At 61.3% G+C, this 14387-nt stretch overlaps 1 protein-coding gene across 1 annotated transcript; it reads right to left on the bottom strand.

Moving 5' to 3' along the window:
* Positions 1-139: 139 nt before the first annotated feature.
* On the bottom strand, positions 140-13689 carry XYLT2 (xylosyltransferase 2). The gene is made up of 11 exons (XM_059148604.1): positions 13470-13689; positions 6956-7448; positions 6497-6672; positions 6037-6239; positions 5557-5637; positions 5106-5322; positions 4831-5007; positions 4304-4566; positions 3822-4017; positions 2856-3189; positions 140-1350 (listed from the first exon to the last, which is right to left on the bottom strand). The coding sequence occupies exons 1-11, from the start codon at positions 13602-13604 to the stop codon at positions 1028-1030; spliced, it is 2598 nt and encodes an 865-aa protein (XP_059004587.1). The 5' UTR covers positions 13605-13689; the 3' UTR covers positions 140-1027.
* Positions 13690-14387: the final 698 nt, after the last annotated feature.

The following is a 14387-nucleotide window of genomic DNA, read 5'->3' as shown; positions in this document are numbered from 1 at the left end:
AGTCGAAACCATTCCCACTCGAGGGAAATAAAACTTCCACCTTCTCATGGCTTTCAGAGCATACCAGTGAAGACATTCGGGGGAAGGCCAGACAGTGCCAGCTTCCTGACAGCCGGGAGGAAGGACACGGAGGCTTGACTTAGAGAGATAGAGATATATTTCTTCTGTTGCATATTTCAGACTGCACACGGAGCTTTCAGGCACAATGCTTCTCTAGATTCTTCTGAGAGCCCCGACAGAGTTTTCTTCCCACACTGCTCCTGAGGGCTCACCCCTCCAGCATGGGAGCCCAGGTCCGGCTTGCAGTTCTGGGTACCTGGGAAACTCTGCATTGGTCTCAGCAGGCCCTGATGCCCTGCCTTGCCCGCCGAGGGGCCAGACATGCTGGAAAGCCCGAGAGCCAGCCCCACCCCTTCTTCTATGGTCCCCTGGCTACAAGAAGAGAGGCTGTCCCACTAGAGTCCAGCTCTGCAGCGCTCCCCCAAATCACCTGGTCTCCGGGCCTCAGAGCCTGGCGTGGCACTTGTATCCCCGTAGAGCCTCAGCCATGAGCACCACAGGCCCAGGCTGGGGGAATGAGGTCCCGGAGAGTGAGGCAGGCCTGGCCTCCTCCAGAGCAACAGCAGATGGGCTCATCAGGCCCCTGCTCCCCAGAGCCATGGCCCACTTCCTGGGGCTGCTCTGAGCCCTATTGCACAGCTTTCATTTCCAGTTCCTTCCCCTACCACCCATTAGAAACAGACAAACAAACAAAAAAACCCAAACAATAAGAAACCTAGAAGGGAAAGTGAGGAAGAGCGGGGCGTGGAAGCTGGAGCCCTTCTCCCCACACTCCTGCCCTCCAATGGGGTCCCCGGCAGAACCGGGAGCAGTAAGGAGCATGCCCCCCTTCCCTGCCGTCTGCGCCCATCCTTGATGGCTCACAGGGGTAGCCGGCCTGGGCCTCTGGTTCTTGCCTGTGGGGAGGGGACACCCCTCCGCTGTCTGTAAGGTGCAATCCCCGGGTCATCCGGAGGCCGGGGCCCTGCTACCTGAGTCGCCCGTCCGCTTTGACGGGTCCCAGCTCTGATTTGGGGTCGGGGGACACAGAGCTCCAGCTGGTCAGTCTGCAAAGCTCCAGGCCGGGGCAGGTGGAGGGGCCCATGGCGCACAGTCCGGCCACAGACCAGAAGCCACTCAGCTCCCCATCTGTCCAGGCCTCTAGGGCTGGGCCTGTGAGCTCTGCGTGCCGCCGGGCGGCCTCCTCTGCGGGTTCCGGCTGGGGGAGGTTCAGGATACCACTGAGGCCCTGGAAACTCTGCTCCATGTACTCGTTGTGGGGTGGCCCAGCATGCAGCCAGCTGGCGTCATCTGCAGGTGCAGGACAGACAGTGAGCGGCCCCGCCCAGCCAATTCGGTGAAGGCCAGCCCCCGCCCCCGCCCCCTCCCCATGCAGGTCTGAGCACCCCCGGGTCTCGGGTCTCTCCCAGCTCTACCAGGGAGTCACATAGCGCCGAGTGACCTGTGACCTTGTGCTGACCCACAGAACTTTCTGGGCCTGTGACGCTATCCGCTTTCATGAAATCAAGGTCATAATCTCTGAATTCCCAGCTGAAGGATTCATAACGGTGAGATCAAGGCACTTTGGGAGAGGAGGTAACTTTCCCATGATGGTCTGGTCTCTGTCCCCTGCGCCCCTTCTCAGCCATCCCCGGGGGTTCCCAGAGCCTCGGGCCCTCAGCTGTGGGGCCTGCTTTCTTTGCCACCCTCCCTTCCCACCACCCCTTACCTCCTACCCTCTTGACCCTCTGTTCCACTCATGCACCAGATGCCCATGGGGTTTTTCTCCTCAGCTTAGAAACACCCTTCTCTGTGAAATTCCAGCTCATCGGGGCTCAGCACCAATACCGGCCTGCTGGACAGCGGCCCTCCACCTGTCCTCATCTCCCGCATCAGACTCGGAGACCCCGGAGAGCAGGGGTATGGCTTGTCTGCTTTGGATCTGCCACAGTGGCCGCCCGCCCCCCCACCCTGCCCCACCGCCTGTAATGCATCCACCTCTGGGTTATTCCTGATCTTCTCTGTGATAAGATGGACCCTGAGGAAGGAAACACCTACCTATTGAGCACCTACTGTATATAAGCTATGTTTACCCACATACTCATCCCTGATATCTCCCAGGGGTTAGATAGTTGTCTGGCGCCCCTCTTGAGGGAACCTGAAGCCTATGCCTGTGTTCTAAGCCTGCTCCCTTAGCCTCACCTAAGTGTGGGCTGGGCCACAGGATCCTGCCCACCCAGCCACATGGTGGTTTGGGTGATCAATCAGGTCTGCTGCCCCAAGTATCAGGTATCTGGGGACCAGGAGGCCCTGGTCAGTCTCTACCACACGGAGAGGCCAATATCATGTACTGAGAAGCCAGTGCCTGGGGCTGACACACAGACAGGACAGGTGGCCCCACAGAGACATATCCTGGGTTCTGGGGGACAGCCCTGCATTCTTCCCCTAATTTCCCCATTTTACTTGAGCTGGTTTGAGTGGACTTGTGTTCCACATATCCTGGAGGGCTCCAATGGTTCTATCCCTCCTACTTTACACAAGTAAGACCAGGGCTCGGCTCTGAAGGCCAAGTAACCTGCCAAGGATAAAGGTCCAACTAAAATGTCAGAGTTACATTCCAAAGCCAAGTCCACCTGACCACAAAGCTTGCCTCACTGCCCTACCACGGTACAGGGATACTAAGGGACAGATCATCCAGGCCCCAGCCCTGCTCCTTTCCCCTACTCGAGAGTCAGCCCTGACGGTCACCTTCTTGGGACCGGTCGCCTGCCTGGTGAATCCTAGATCTTATCTGGCTTCTGGGCCTAGATCCTTACCTTTCCTGAGAGGTAGTTTGCGGTTGAAGGTCAAGGGCAGCACGAGGAAGCGGGTCTCACCCAGGGGTTCCCAGAATTGAAGGAGCCGAACAGTCCAGGCGCCTGGCCGCAGGGGCCGGCTCAGCGGGGGCTTGTACTGCGTGACCTCGGTGTCCGCGTCTACCGTGACGTCATACGACGTGGCCACCATGTAGGTGGGGTCGATCCACACCACGGTGGCTGTGAGGTTGGGGCCCCGGGCCCAGCGCTGCACGGCCACAGGCTCGTCCAGCGGCCCCAGCAACCCCCCAAAGTTCCGGAAAAGACGCTCTTTGGGGTCCCACTCAGTGCCGACCTGTAGGGAGGGAGGCAGCTGGGCGGGCGCTGGGGGGACAAGTCCTCTCTACTCTGATACTGCCTCTAACTGTCTGTGTGACCTTGGCCCAGTCACTGCGTCTTTTAAGGCTCTAGCCTCCCCATTTGCAGAAGGAAAGGCTGGGACTGGGATTTGCTCTAAGATCTTTCTCAGCTCTCAGATATGTCCTAGGCTCCTGCTCTGGCTTGCTCTGTTGTGGTGGGAGTCACAAGGCTGAGCTGAGGTTTAAGGCCCAGCCTAGAATCCATCCCCACATGAAGCCACAGCCTCCAAGAGCCAGAGGACACTCCATAGCCTAATGGAGTATCAAAGTCCCTCTAGAAGGAAATCGCTGCAGCCTCGTAGAAGACTGGGCTTGCCCTCTAGAGCAGAGCAGTACAGTCATCTCCCTGCTCCCTGCATGTCCTCTGTGCACCCCACGAGGGAGGTGCCCCTTGGCGTGCGCCTGTCAGGGAGACCCTAGCTCCGTCGCTGGGAAGGGAGAGCCTGTGAACCCAGTCCTGAAAGGCCTAATCCAGTCCTTATCCCTCCCGTGGTGTCTGTCCCCGTCTTCCCACTCCCCGGAGTCTTAACTGGGGGTCAGGAAAAAGCAAGGGGAGGACCTGTCCCACCTCCAGACTCTGGAGCCGGCTGGCCTGGTCACTGCGCCCCAACAGCTTCAGCGACCCCTGGGGCATCAGCCACATCTCAAGCGTCTCTGCCGGCCCCTGGGCTGAGGGCTGCACCGCCTGCGTCACCAGGTAGCCCTGGAAATGGTCGTCATAGAAATACAGGTGCACGCTGGACGGCAAGCCCCGGGGCTCAAACCTAAGAAGGTTCCAGCAGGGAGAAAGGGAGATGCCATCAGCACACCCGACGTGGCCTGGAGTCCCAGGGAGGGGGCTCTGGGTAGTCCCATCCCCAAGCGTGTCCTTTGCCCCAAATCTCACACCCACAGCACCTACGTGCCTGGCTCTTGCTCTCTTTGCTTTATTTGTATTCTCCCTGGCTTTGGACGGGGGACTCCCTGGGGTTGGGGCGGTCTCTTTCTGACTGGCCTCCCCACAGGGTGCCACATGTGCAGGGCCTGCAACAGGTCAGAAGGAGGTCTCACCTGCAGAGTGGGGAGGCCAGCGGGGGTGTCGCGGTGGCAGCGTGGCGCAGGCTGAGGCGGGCGAAGGCGGTGTAGGCAGTGAGCATGACATCACTGAGCCCACTGGGGCCATCGGCCACATCGTAGGTGTTCTCCCAGTACGCCTTGAGAGCTGGTGTACCCGGTGGGTAGCTGCCATAGAGGTGGAAATCCAGGATCTCCAGGACTTCCTGGTTCACGGTCGACTCGAACTTCCGGGCGAAGAAGGTAGGTCTGGAGACTTGCTGGAGCGGGAGAGGCAATGAGGGTGAAGGGGTCTGGAGGTCCCAGGTGGCATGGCTGGGCTGGGGGGGCCCTCCCAGCACTGCCTAGACATTAGCCCCCTGGGGCCCTTCGCACTGCCAGCAGAGCCCCAAGAGCTGCTGCAGGGGAACCCCCCCCCACCCCAAGATTCTCTGATGGGGGCTCAGCTTGAATCCCTTCTGCCAGCAGAAAGACCGGGCAGGGGGCGGCCGGGCGGGGTGGGGGGGGTGTCCCCAGGGAAGCACCTGCAGCCGGAGGAAGTCCTGCGGCTTGAAGTCGTTGGGCGAGCAGCCGCACCAGTCCACGATGTGCTTGTACTGGCACTTGCAGCCCAGCCTACGGTTCCAGTTGGTGACCCGCAGGTTGTTGTCCACCAGGCTCTCGCAGGCCAGGCTGTTCTCCAGCACGGTGTGGAAGAAGGACTGCGGCAGGGGTGGGGGGCGGGGGGACGGGGGGTGAGCCACAGGCCACAGCCTCCCTGCCCTCGCAGTGGGGGTGAGGGGGGACCCGGGTCACCCACCTCGGCGGGGAGCAGCGTGTACGTGTAGAACTGGCGCAGCTGGGCCACCAGCGGGTCGTCCGTGTACACCACGTATTCCACGAAGCTGCGTGTCAGCACGAACCAGTCTGAGCCGCCGTCCACCACGATGCCCGCCGGGATCTGCCGCTCACCCAGCCGCCACATGTGTGAGTCGCACTCGTGGAAGAGCCGGTCCAGGCCCTGTTTCTTGATGAACCTGCCAGGGCGGCGGGGGTCAGACGGGCCACGATGAGGATCATGGGGGGTGAGGGGGCAGATGGGCCACGATGAAGGTCGTGGGGGTTAGGGGGCAGACAGGCCACAATGACAGTCTTAGGGGGTGGGGGGCAGGCTCTCTTATGCACACAGGGACCAGCATGCTTCAGTCTGGGCTTGGCTGGGAGGCCCTACAACTGCTGTGTGTAGGAGGGGCTGTAATGAGACCTCTCACCTGGAGTTGTCCCGGCCATGTGATTTGAGGAAGTTCTTGTCCCGGTTCTTGGACAGGAAAGTCACCAGCTCCTCGTTGGTCCTGGAGAGGGGATGGGGCAGGGGCAGTGTGTGTGAGGGGACTGGCTCAGGCTCAGGCTCCACTTCCCACCCTGGCACCCTCTGCAGCTCCCTGCCAAACAGGGAGCTGTCCGGGCCACATGCCCTGCCCTGGGCTAATGCTCCAGGGCCATGGGCACCCGCAGCTCCCATGCAGTCCTGCCCTCTGACCGTGCACCCCAGGTCCAGGCCTCTGTCCACTTCCTAGTCCCTTGTCACTCTCAATCCTGACATGATCTTCTACCAGGCCCTCCCCTCAACTGGGACTGTGGTCTAGGGACCAGAATGAGGCCTGGAGGAAGGGAGGGAGTAGCTCAGGCCCCTCCTACCCCAAGGATCCCCCTCCCCCTCTTCTCTGGAGGACTTGGAGCAGTGCCCACACCTGGTTGGGTAGTCCGTGGCACTGAGGTTGATGAAGAAGTCCCACGCCCAGCCGGGCACCTCCAGCAGGTCCCGCATGCTCCGCAGGTACATCCGCAGCAGGCTGGCTCCGCCCCAGATGGTGACCATGCGCCAGGGTGTCACCCGCACGTTGTCATACTGCCGGGCCAGCTCTACAACCTCACGGTGCAGGTAGTTGGAGCGCTGCAGCGGACGTGGGGGTACTCAGCAGCCACAGGGTGGGGGGGCAGCATTACAACCTCCCGCCCCCCCTCGGACAAGTGACATGGAATGGAGAGACCACAGGGCAGAGCTCCAGCTCCCAACTGGCCGTGCCCCACGTTCTCGGCCTGCTCCCCGGTCTGGAGGCCACTGGGGCAGATCAGCGAGCCTGGCTACCGGTGACCTGCTGGGTCTTGCCGCAACTCACTCAGGTCCCTGTGCTGTCCCTCCAATGGTACCTTGTCTACGTGGATATAGAAGAAGTGCTGCGCGTGGTAGACAGCCTTGAGAAGGCGCTTCAGCTGGCGGATGGCACGGCCGTGAACCACCAGCATGTAGGCGATTCGGACCGGGGGGCCATCCGTGGGCTGCTGGGACCGGACCTCGTCCCACTGGATGCCGGGGCTCATCTTCCCTGAGCGGAGAGCAGGAGCAGTAGTGAGGCCTCTCCCCAGGCCACAGGGTGGGGGTGAGGTGAGAAAAGGACTGCCTGCTTTCCAAAGGAAGGACCTTGGACTTGGAGCCTGACGCTCCCCGGTCCTAGCTCTGCCTTGGCCACTCAGTGCACTTTATCACCAGCCTGGCCGGCAGGGGGGGGGCCCTCTGAGCTTTTTTCCCCTGGGCAAGGAAGGGTCCTGCCACAACACCCCAGCCCTGGGGCAGCCACCCCTCCGCCCAGCCCCGTCTCTTACTCTTACCAGCCAGCTGGCAGTGGCGGGGCACAGCCTTGGGCATGAGGTTCCCGGCCTGGTGCAGGCATACCACGTTGGCAATCTCCTGCTGGCACTGCTTGGAGCTGGCCCGGGCCAGAGCAGACAGCGCGTCCTTGCCCACAATCTCGCACTTGGGGGTGAAGCTGTTGTCCGTCGGCTGGGGGGCACCCTCCACGCTCCCTGTGTCTCCATGTGGTGGGAAGCCGGCTGCCCCAATCAGCGCCTCCCCAGCTGCTGCCCCGCTCAGGTTCTGGCGGCCTGGGGCCTCTGGGGGTGGGGCTGGCGGGACACGGCGGCTGGCTCTGTGCCGGCTGGTGACTGCCCGTACCACCTTGGCCACGGGCACGCCGGGGCTCTCGGCACGACCCCGCCAGCGCCCATGCCTTCTGCCTGCGCTGCCCCGGCGCCCGGCTGAACTGTCTGTGTCCTTGGAGCCCTCACCGGGGTCCAGCGGCCGTGGCTTCCTCTGCCTTCCTTTCTGTAAAAGATGGGCAGACGCGGGTCATGGGGACAGTCGCTGTCCTACTGCTCTTTAGCTCCCTGCTGGCCTCAGGCCTAGAAGGCGCTGCCTCACCCTCCACCCTGAGGAGGAGTGCCATTCGCAGGAGGGCTCTGCACAAGGAGCACTTCGCAGGGAGGCCTCCAGGACACTGCTGCAGCCACACCCCCACGTGCTCGCACCACAGGCCCCCGCATCCCCCTGGGCTCTGGAATCAGACAGCGCTCTTTTTCAGCAAATACGAACATGAATGTCACAGAAGGGGTGGAGACCCTGCGGAGGACACGTAAGTCCCAGCTGGGCCTGGCCAGGAAGGGACCGAAGGAAAGCGTTCTGCCAGCTACAGAATGTCCACGTGGGAGTGTAGAGCCGTAGGAGTAAAGGGGCCTGGCCTGGTGGGGAGCCCCGAGGGGAAGCCTCAGATCCCAAGATTGGGGGGATTCTCTGGGAGGCAGAGACCAAGACAGAGTCAGAGCGCGTGACTTTTGCTGAGTTAACACCCGAACAGGCCTGTCCCTGGTGTTAGAGGGGACAGAGGGAAGAGCTTTGGACAACAGTGCAGCTCAGAGAGAACCAGGGCCAGCTGCTGGGGATGGCGCAGACGGCACAAGCCACTGCCACACGCCGTCGGCTGGGAGGCTGAGGCGGGGCCTCAGGGCACCTGCAGCTGGAGGCTGGCACCTGACTGCTCCTCACGGCGGGTTTTCTCTAGAAGGGAAATCATGGCTGTCACACTCTGCTTCCTGGCTCCCTGGCCTCTTCTTAAACCAGGTGCTCCCCTAGATGGCCTAGTCACCCCGGAGAGGCATGTGTATTCAGCATCTTCTCCAGCTCTCCTTGTCCCCCTCCTTGGTGCCCCTCCCTGCTGGACCAAATCCCACCCATCCTTCAGGAGCCGGCTCCGAGTCCCCTCCTGCAAACAGTTCCATTTGCCCCCAGAGGGGGACGTTCCCCCAGCAGGCTGGGCTCCCAAGGGAGGGACTGTCACACCAGCCCCATGTCCCAGAGTCCGGCGGTATTGCTGACACACAGAGGACGTGCAGTTTGTGTCTGGTGGCCGAGGCATGAAAAGAGCAGTGCGACTGCTCCCCTGAATGCCTACCTTGTCCGAGCAGGTCCCTCAGCTATGACATGGGAGAGAGGTGTGGGCGTCCGTGAGAGCGAGCGCACACTAGTGTCCTGGAGGACACTGTCTCTGCCAGCCGTTGGGTGCACCCTTGCCATCCCGAGACCCTTCCACGGGCCTCCCCGGCCACCCACCATGAGTCACGGGCCTTTCCTGGCCTGGCCTCTTGACAGACAGCATGACCTGTGACCCACAGTGCCCTCCTTACTAGACTGCCGGCTGCGCTCTTGGGGCTTCTGCTGTCTCCCTGGCCACTCCTTCTGTTTTCTTGGCCCATCCTCCCTCATCTCCCGAAATCACCCTCACTTCCCGGGGACCTTGAGCAGCCTCTGAACTCCAGCTGCTCTCAGTGTCTCTTTCTGGCCCGGACTGCTCCCTTGAACCTTCAGGTGTTTAACTGCCAGCCTGCACCCTTGGTATCTCCCCTGGGAGCCTGACAGATCTCTGGAACCCACAAGTCCCAAAGCGAGCTCCTCCTGTTCCTCATGACCTGCCCCTATGACAGTCTCCCTGTCTTGTTAACGGCGACCCTTTCCTTCCAGTCATTCAGGCCAAAACCCTTGAGGAGTCATCTTTGACTCTAGTTTCCCTCACACCCTGTCAGTCCCTGACCAGTAAGCCCTGCCGGGGCCACCTTTATAATACACCTCTCCCGGCCTCCATCATGGCCACCCCTGCCCAGCATCCCTGGTCCCCCTGCTCCTCCACACAGCCAGTGTGTTCCCGTTAAAACAAGCCCCACCTCACCACCCCTCTGCTCCAAACCACCCATGGGCTCCCCGAGAGAAAAACTCCAAGTGCCTCCAAGAGTGCACAGAGGTTGTGTGAACCGTGTCTAGCCGCCCCTCCGGCCACCCCTCCCTTTCTGACCTCATCTCCTCGTGCTCACTCTCCTCCAGCCACAGTGGCCTTCTAGGTGTCCCTCCACACCACCTGCCACGCACTGTCCCCTGTGCCTGGAATGACCCCCCACGATGTCCCCACTACTATGCCTTGTCCCCTTCAATCCTCTGCTCAGATGCCACCTTCTTAGCAAGGCTCACCCTGACCTTTGCTTCACTTTTCCCACAGCCCTTCCTTCCCTCTCTCATGCTAGAATGTCCTTATTTCTTCTGTGTTATTACAGGTGTCCCACCGCTCCCAAGAATGGCATGTCCATGAGGACCTGGCTTTTGTTGTGTTGTTCACTAATGCATTCCAAGAGCCCAGCAGAATGTCTGGCAATAGGAGAAATGGCAATAAATAGTTGCTGAATGAATGAATGAGTGAGTGAGTGAGTGAGTGAGTGTAAGGTTCTTGCTATAGGCTCAGCATTTGAGAGATGCTAATATCCTCATTATTATTATTACTATTACTATCGCTGGAAAAGGATTAGGAAATAGTCAAATTTACTTAAATATCTAAGCACCAAGGCCCTTAGATACTTAAATATCTAAGCACCACCCCCCATCAGAGCACAGAGCAGGCACCCTGCCTGCCAGGCCAACAGCTACCTTAGGGCCAGAGCCCCGCTCCTCCACCCAAGCACCCACACTCTCTGCGCACGGCACCCAGCCAGCCTCTGATCTCTTGAGAGATCTGATGAGAGCTGGGGGTGTCTCTCTCCATCTAAGGAGACAACACAACAGGGGGGGCAGGGTGGGAGGCGGGAGGAAACCTCACTCTGGACCCACACTGGGGAGGGCGCCCTGGACCGCACAGCCCCCAGGAAAAGTGACTGCGTAGTCCCTTGAGCAGAGCGTAGGTCAAGCTGGTGATGTCCGACCTGGTGACACCATGGGCAGAGAAAGACATTCGTTCTCAAGCTCCACTGGGTAGAGATGGCAGAGCCGCTGTGGGCGCTCGCAGTGGAAGCCAGTACTGGCAAGTCAGGAAGTCGGTCAAGAGGGCAGGGCGTGGGGCACATGGCCAGGCTGGCTGCGGTGTGGATGGGATGTGGGAGGTGGGCAGGCTGGGGCCCTGCAGTGCAGCCGGGAGCTGCCTGACCCTGAGAAGGACAATCCCAGAGAAAGCTGGGGGCCCAGAGGCAGCAGTGAGGAATGGGGGGTGGTCCCTAGAGGAAAGCCAGCCGCCACCGCTGCCCACCCATGTTCATAGGGGCATTGGCAAGGCCCCATACTTGTCCTCCCAAAGGAACTTTCCCTAGTAGCCCTGAGGTCAGGGTCCCCTTTGCTTCCTGAGGGTGGGGACCTGCTCTCTGACCTCTGGCCTAGATGCATTCTGGCCTTTGAGGTCCCCCTTCCCCACAGAGAAGGTGTTCAAGTCCTCTGCCACTTCCAGAGAACACAGAATGGCGTCCCTCACAACTTTCAGACATCTCATGCTGTGTTTAAAGTAAGTGGTGAGACCACATTTGTGAAAGCTTTTAAAACCATAAAGTGGTTCTTTGGACATTAACGGTCGGACCTGGTCTCCACTGCAGCCCCTCCATAGATGGGCAGAGTGCGCATCTGAAACGCACGTGACCCCACTGCCTCACCCCACTTCACTTACAACAGCACCTAGGCCCCTCCCTAGGGTCTCCAGGATGCATCCCGGACTAACTCTCAAACCTTCTTTGAGGAGGAGCATGCCCCACCCTCCTTCCCATTCCTGGAAGATACCCAGCCACGCCCACTCGGTGCGCCTCTTCCCCTGCGCCCACCATGCTTCCTACCAAAGCCTTCCCCGACCACCAGCTCCACCAACCCCCTCAACACAACTGAGCTGCCTTTCTACTGCCAGCCTCCCCCCTGCTCACCACCTGCCCTCCAGCGCCCTGGCCTTGTCTACCTTGTTTATTTCCGTATCCCCAGTCTTAGCAGAGCCTGCTAGGGAGCACGAGTTAACCATTGTTTGTTGACTGACCAACTGACCTGATGAATGCATCCCTATGCCGTGTGCAGAGCTGAGATCGTATTATTTCCTGGTGGTGTAGCATGCGCCAGGAACTCCTGCTAATGCTTCACGGGCATCATTTTTACTTAACTGTCACGACGGCCCAGTGAGAAAAGTGCCGTGAGTATCCCCTCTTGAGGGGGGCAGTCACTGCTGAGGACTTGGAAGGAGGCTAGGTAACATGCCTGTGGTCTCACTTGGCAGCAACGCCGGAAGTGGACCCTGAACGGGGAGGTGGGCTGGTCGGACTTGGAAGTCCACTGTGCTGCCTGGCAACCCCCGGCTCCAGCGAGGGGGCTGCTGAAGGGGTCCATGTGCCAATGCCTGCCTACACTGCACAACCTTTAGGTCACTGAGGATCTCTACTATCCCAGTCCAGTCCAGCCCTATCAGCTTCTGCCAGGAACCTGGATGGGGAGGTGGGGAGGTGGAACCCCTATTCTACTGCCAGAGTTCCCCACCCCAGGCTGTGGGCAGGCCAGCAGGGATTTGAGGCCTGGACAGTCTCTCAGCCCCTTCAGAGACTCACTGAGCCACGAAGCTGGGGGCGACTGGTTTCTGTGAGGTCTCAGCGGCTAGGCTATAGCCCTCCCCAGAATGGTCACCGGCCTCTGCTCACACACTCCAGGGTCAGAGGGCTCCCCAACTACCTCGGAGAATGTTGCAGCTGCCCCGTCTTCTCACATGGACCCTGAAACACTCTTCCTCCTTCTCCTCCTCACTGGTCCACACAGAACAAGCTAACTCCCTTTGGAAGTCACAGAGCCAGCCTCCTTCCGACCCCACTCCACTCCTTTTGGAGTTACAGGCTCACATGACTCTGTTACGACTCCCTCAACATCCCAGCCTCTTGGTTCCCCCCAAAGAGACAAGGGCAGCCCTTCTCCCAGTCTCCACAACAGTCCTTCCAGACTGCCCAGGTGTAGAAGGGGTAAGTGGACATGGAGCTCCCTTGGCCTTCACACTGCCAGGTGGAGAGACCCAAGAGGACACGGCAAGCAGAGCAACCGACTCTGAGCCCTAGAAACACTAGAACCGAGGAGGTAGTGGTATGGGCAGAGAAGCCCTGCACACTGGCCCACAGCTTAGGGCCAGAGTTTGGCTTATCTCCTGGACCTTCCAAGATGGCCCCAGACCCCACTGGACCCTTCCTGACCAACGTGGGAAGCGACGTGTCAGGGCCCCAGCTAAAACCAGCCAGAAGTGAGTGACTCTCAGGGCAGGGATCTGGGTACTGAGCTGGACAGGTCTGTCCCTGCTCCGGGGCCTGACGCTCTGCTAAACCAGCTGATGCTGTCCCCATTCCCTAAGAGCTATAGCCCCCTCCCCCATTCCCTAATGTCCTGAAGCCACTCACCAGCTCACTTCTCCCAGCCATCTCCTCCTGAAGACCCGCGGCTTTCTTCAGACCCCAGGTTAAGAAAGCCACGCCTGGGGAACACTCCAGTCCTCTCCCTCAGGGTCACTCCCTGTTCCCTCGGTTGCTGTACTGAGTGCCAGCCCCGGGCTCCACTTCTCCACTGACGGCTGCCCGTCAGGCGCTTCTCGGCGCGGATGCCCGGGGTCCCTTGGCCCTGCTCCTCCGCCCACGACGCGCACACCCCCGCCCCCTCCCAACTTCAGAAAGTTTGGCCTGGGGCTCCCCACCTCCGAGCAAGCTCGGGCCCGGCCCCGCCTCCCGGTCCTGCGCCCCGCGCCTGACCTTCACAGCTCCCGGGGCTGGGGACCACCCCACCGAGACCCGTTCCTCCCGCCGGGGCCCCCTGCCCGCCCGCGGCCCGGGCCTCCGGGTCACGCACCGCCCCCGTGCACAGTCCGTGGGGCCCTCCTGGGAAAAGGGAGCCGGGGGCCCGACGCCCTGCTCCCGGTGGCTGCCCGCGCCGGTACACACGCGGCCAGTGCCCCACTTCCCCGGCCGGGGCCGCCTGCAGCCCCGCCAGGACCCCGCGCGCCCCCGCGCCCGGCCTGCCCGCCTGCCCGCCCGGCGGTCGGAGCACCTCGCCCGGCTCGTCCTCCTCCAGGCCGCTGAAGCTCCACACCACCAGGCCCTGCAGCAGCAGGATGGCCAGCGCCGTGGCGATCGCCAGCTTGTAGCGCCGCACCAGCTTCTGCACCCGCGCGCTCGCCACCATCTTCCTGCCCGGGACGCGGGGCGCGCGCCCAGCCCTGCAACCCGGCCGCGGGAACGCGGCTGGGCGCGGACCGAGCCGACTCCCCCCTCCCAAGGAGGCGGGCCGGGCGCGCGCCGGGGCGGGGCGGGCCGGGGGGCGGGGCCAACGGGTCCGAAATGCCGCGCCCCGCAAGCCGGGGGCGGAGCCTAGGCCCGCTCGAGCACCGCCCCCCCGGGCAGCGCGGGGTCCGCCTCCCAGGCGGTCCCTTAGCTGTCTTCGTCTGCTGCGGGCTCCCGCGTGCGCTCACCTGGTCCTGGACCGCTAGCCCATTTGTACCCGCTGCCCAAACTCTCGCTCGCCGCCTGGTGTCTCGTGGGGGGTGGGGCAACTAGGCTTGGTGCCCAGGGCGCGCAGAGAATGCTAGAGCTCCCAGAAACGCCGAGATGGGAGAAATTGCGTAAATGCGACAGGCCCCTGCTTAAAAACCGTGGAGGCCGCACCACCAGGGCCAAGTCTAACCCCCTTGCCTTGCATCCGAGGCTGCGCACAGAGTCTCCTTTCCTCTCGACTCTTTTCATCCTAAGGATCTTAAGGCCTTTCCCAGAGCCGTGATTCCCAAATTCTAGGGTGCATTGGAAGCACCAGGAAATCTTGATAAAACAGATTGCTGCTCCCCACCAGAGTTTCTGCTTTGGTAGGTTGGTAGGTCGGGAGTGGCGCCCTGAGAATTAGAAATTTCAACAAGTTTCCCGGTGATGCCTATGCGGCTAGTCTGGGACTACACTTGTAGAACCGTTAGACCTT

This window comes from Mustela lutreola, chromosome 15 (assembly GCF_030435805.1).
Source record: "Mustela lutreola isolate mMusLut2 chromosome 15, mMusLut2.pri, whole genome shotgun sequence".
Lineage (NCBI taxonomy): Eukaryota > Metazoa > Chordata > Mammalia > Carnivora > Mustelidae > Mustela > Mustela lutreola.
Note: the sequence above shows the minus strand (reverse complement) of the source record. Positions and strands in the feature narration are given on the sequence as shown.

What these genes read in the sequence shown, in the direction of transcription:
- XYLT2 (XM_059148604.1), bottom strand. Translation starts at nt 13,604, where the DNA reads ATGGTGGCGAGCGCGCGGGTGCAGAAGCTGGTGCGGCGCTACAAGCTG. An exon ending in CCGCCACTGCCAGCTGGCTG is followed by an intron (nt 6,673 to 6,955) that starts GTAAGAGTAAGA and finishes CTCTCCGCTCAG; the next exon opens with GGAAGATGAGCCCCGGCATC. An exon ending in GCCACGGACTACCCAACCAG is followed by an intron (nt 5,638 to 6,036) that starts GTGTGGGCACTG and finishes TCCCCTCTCCAG; the next exon opens with GACCAACGAGGAGCTGGTGA.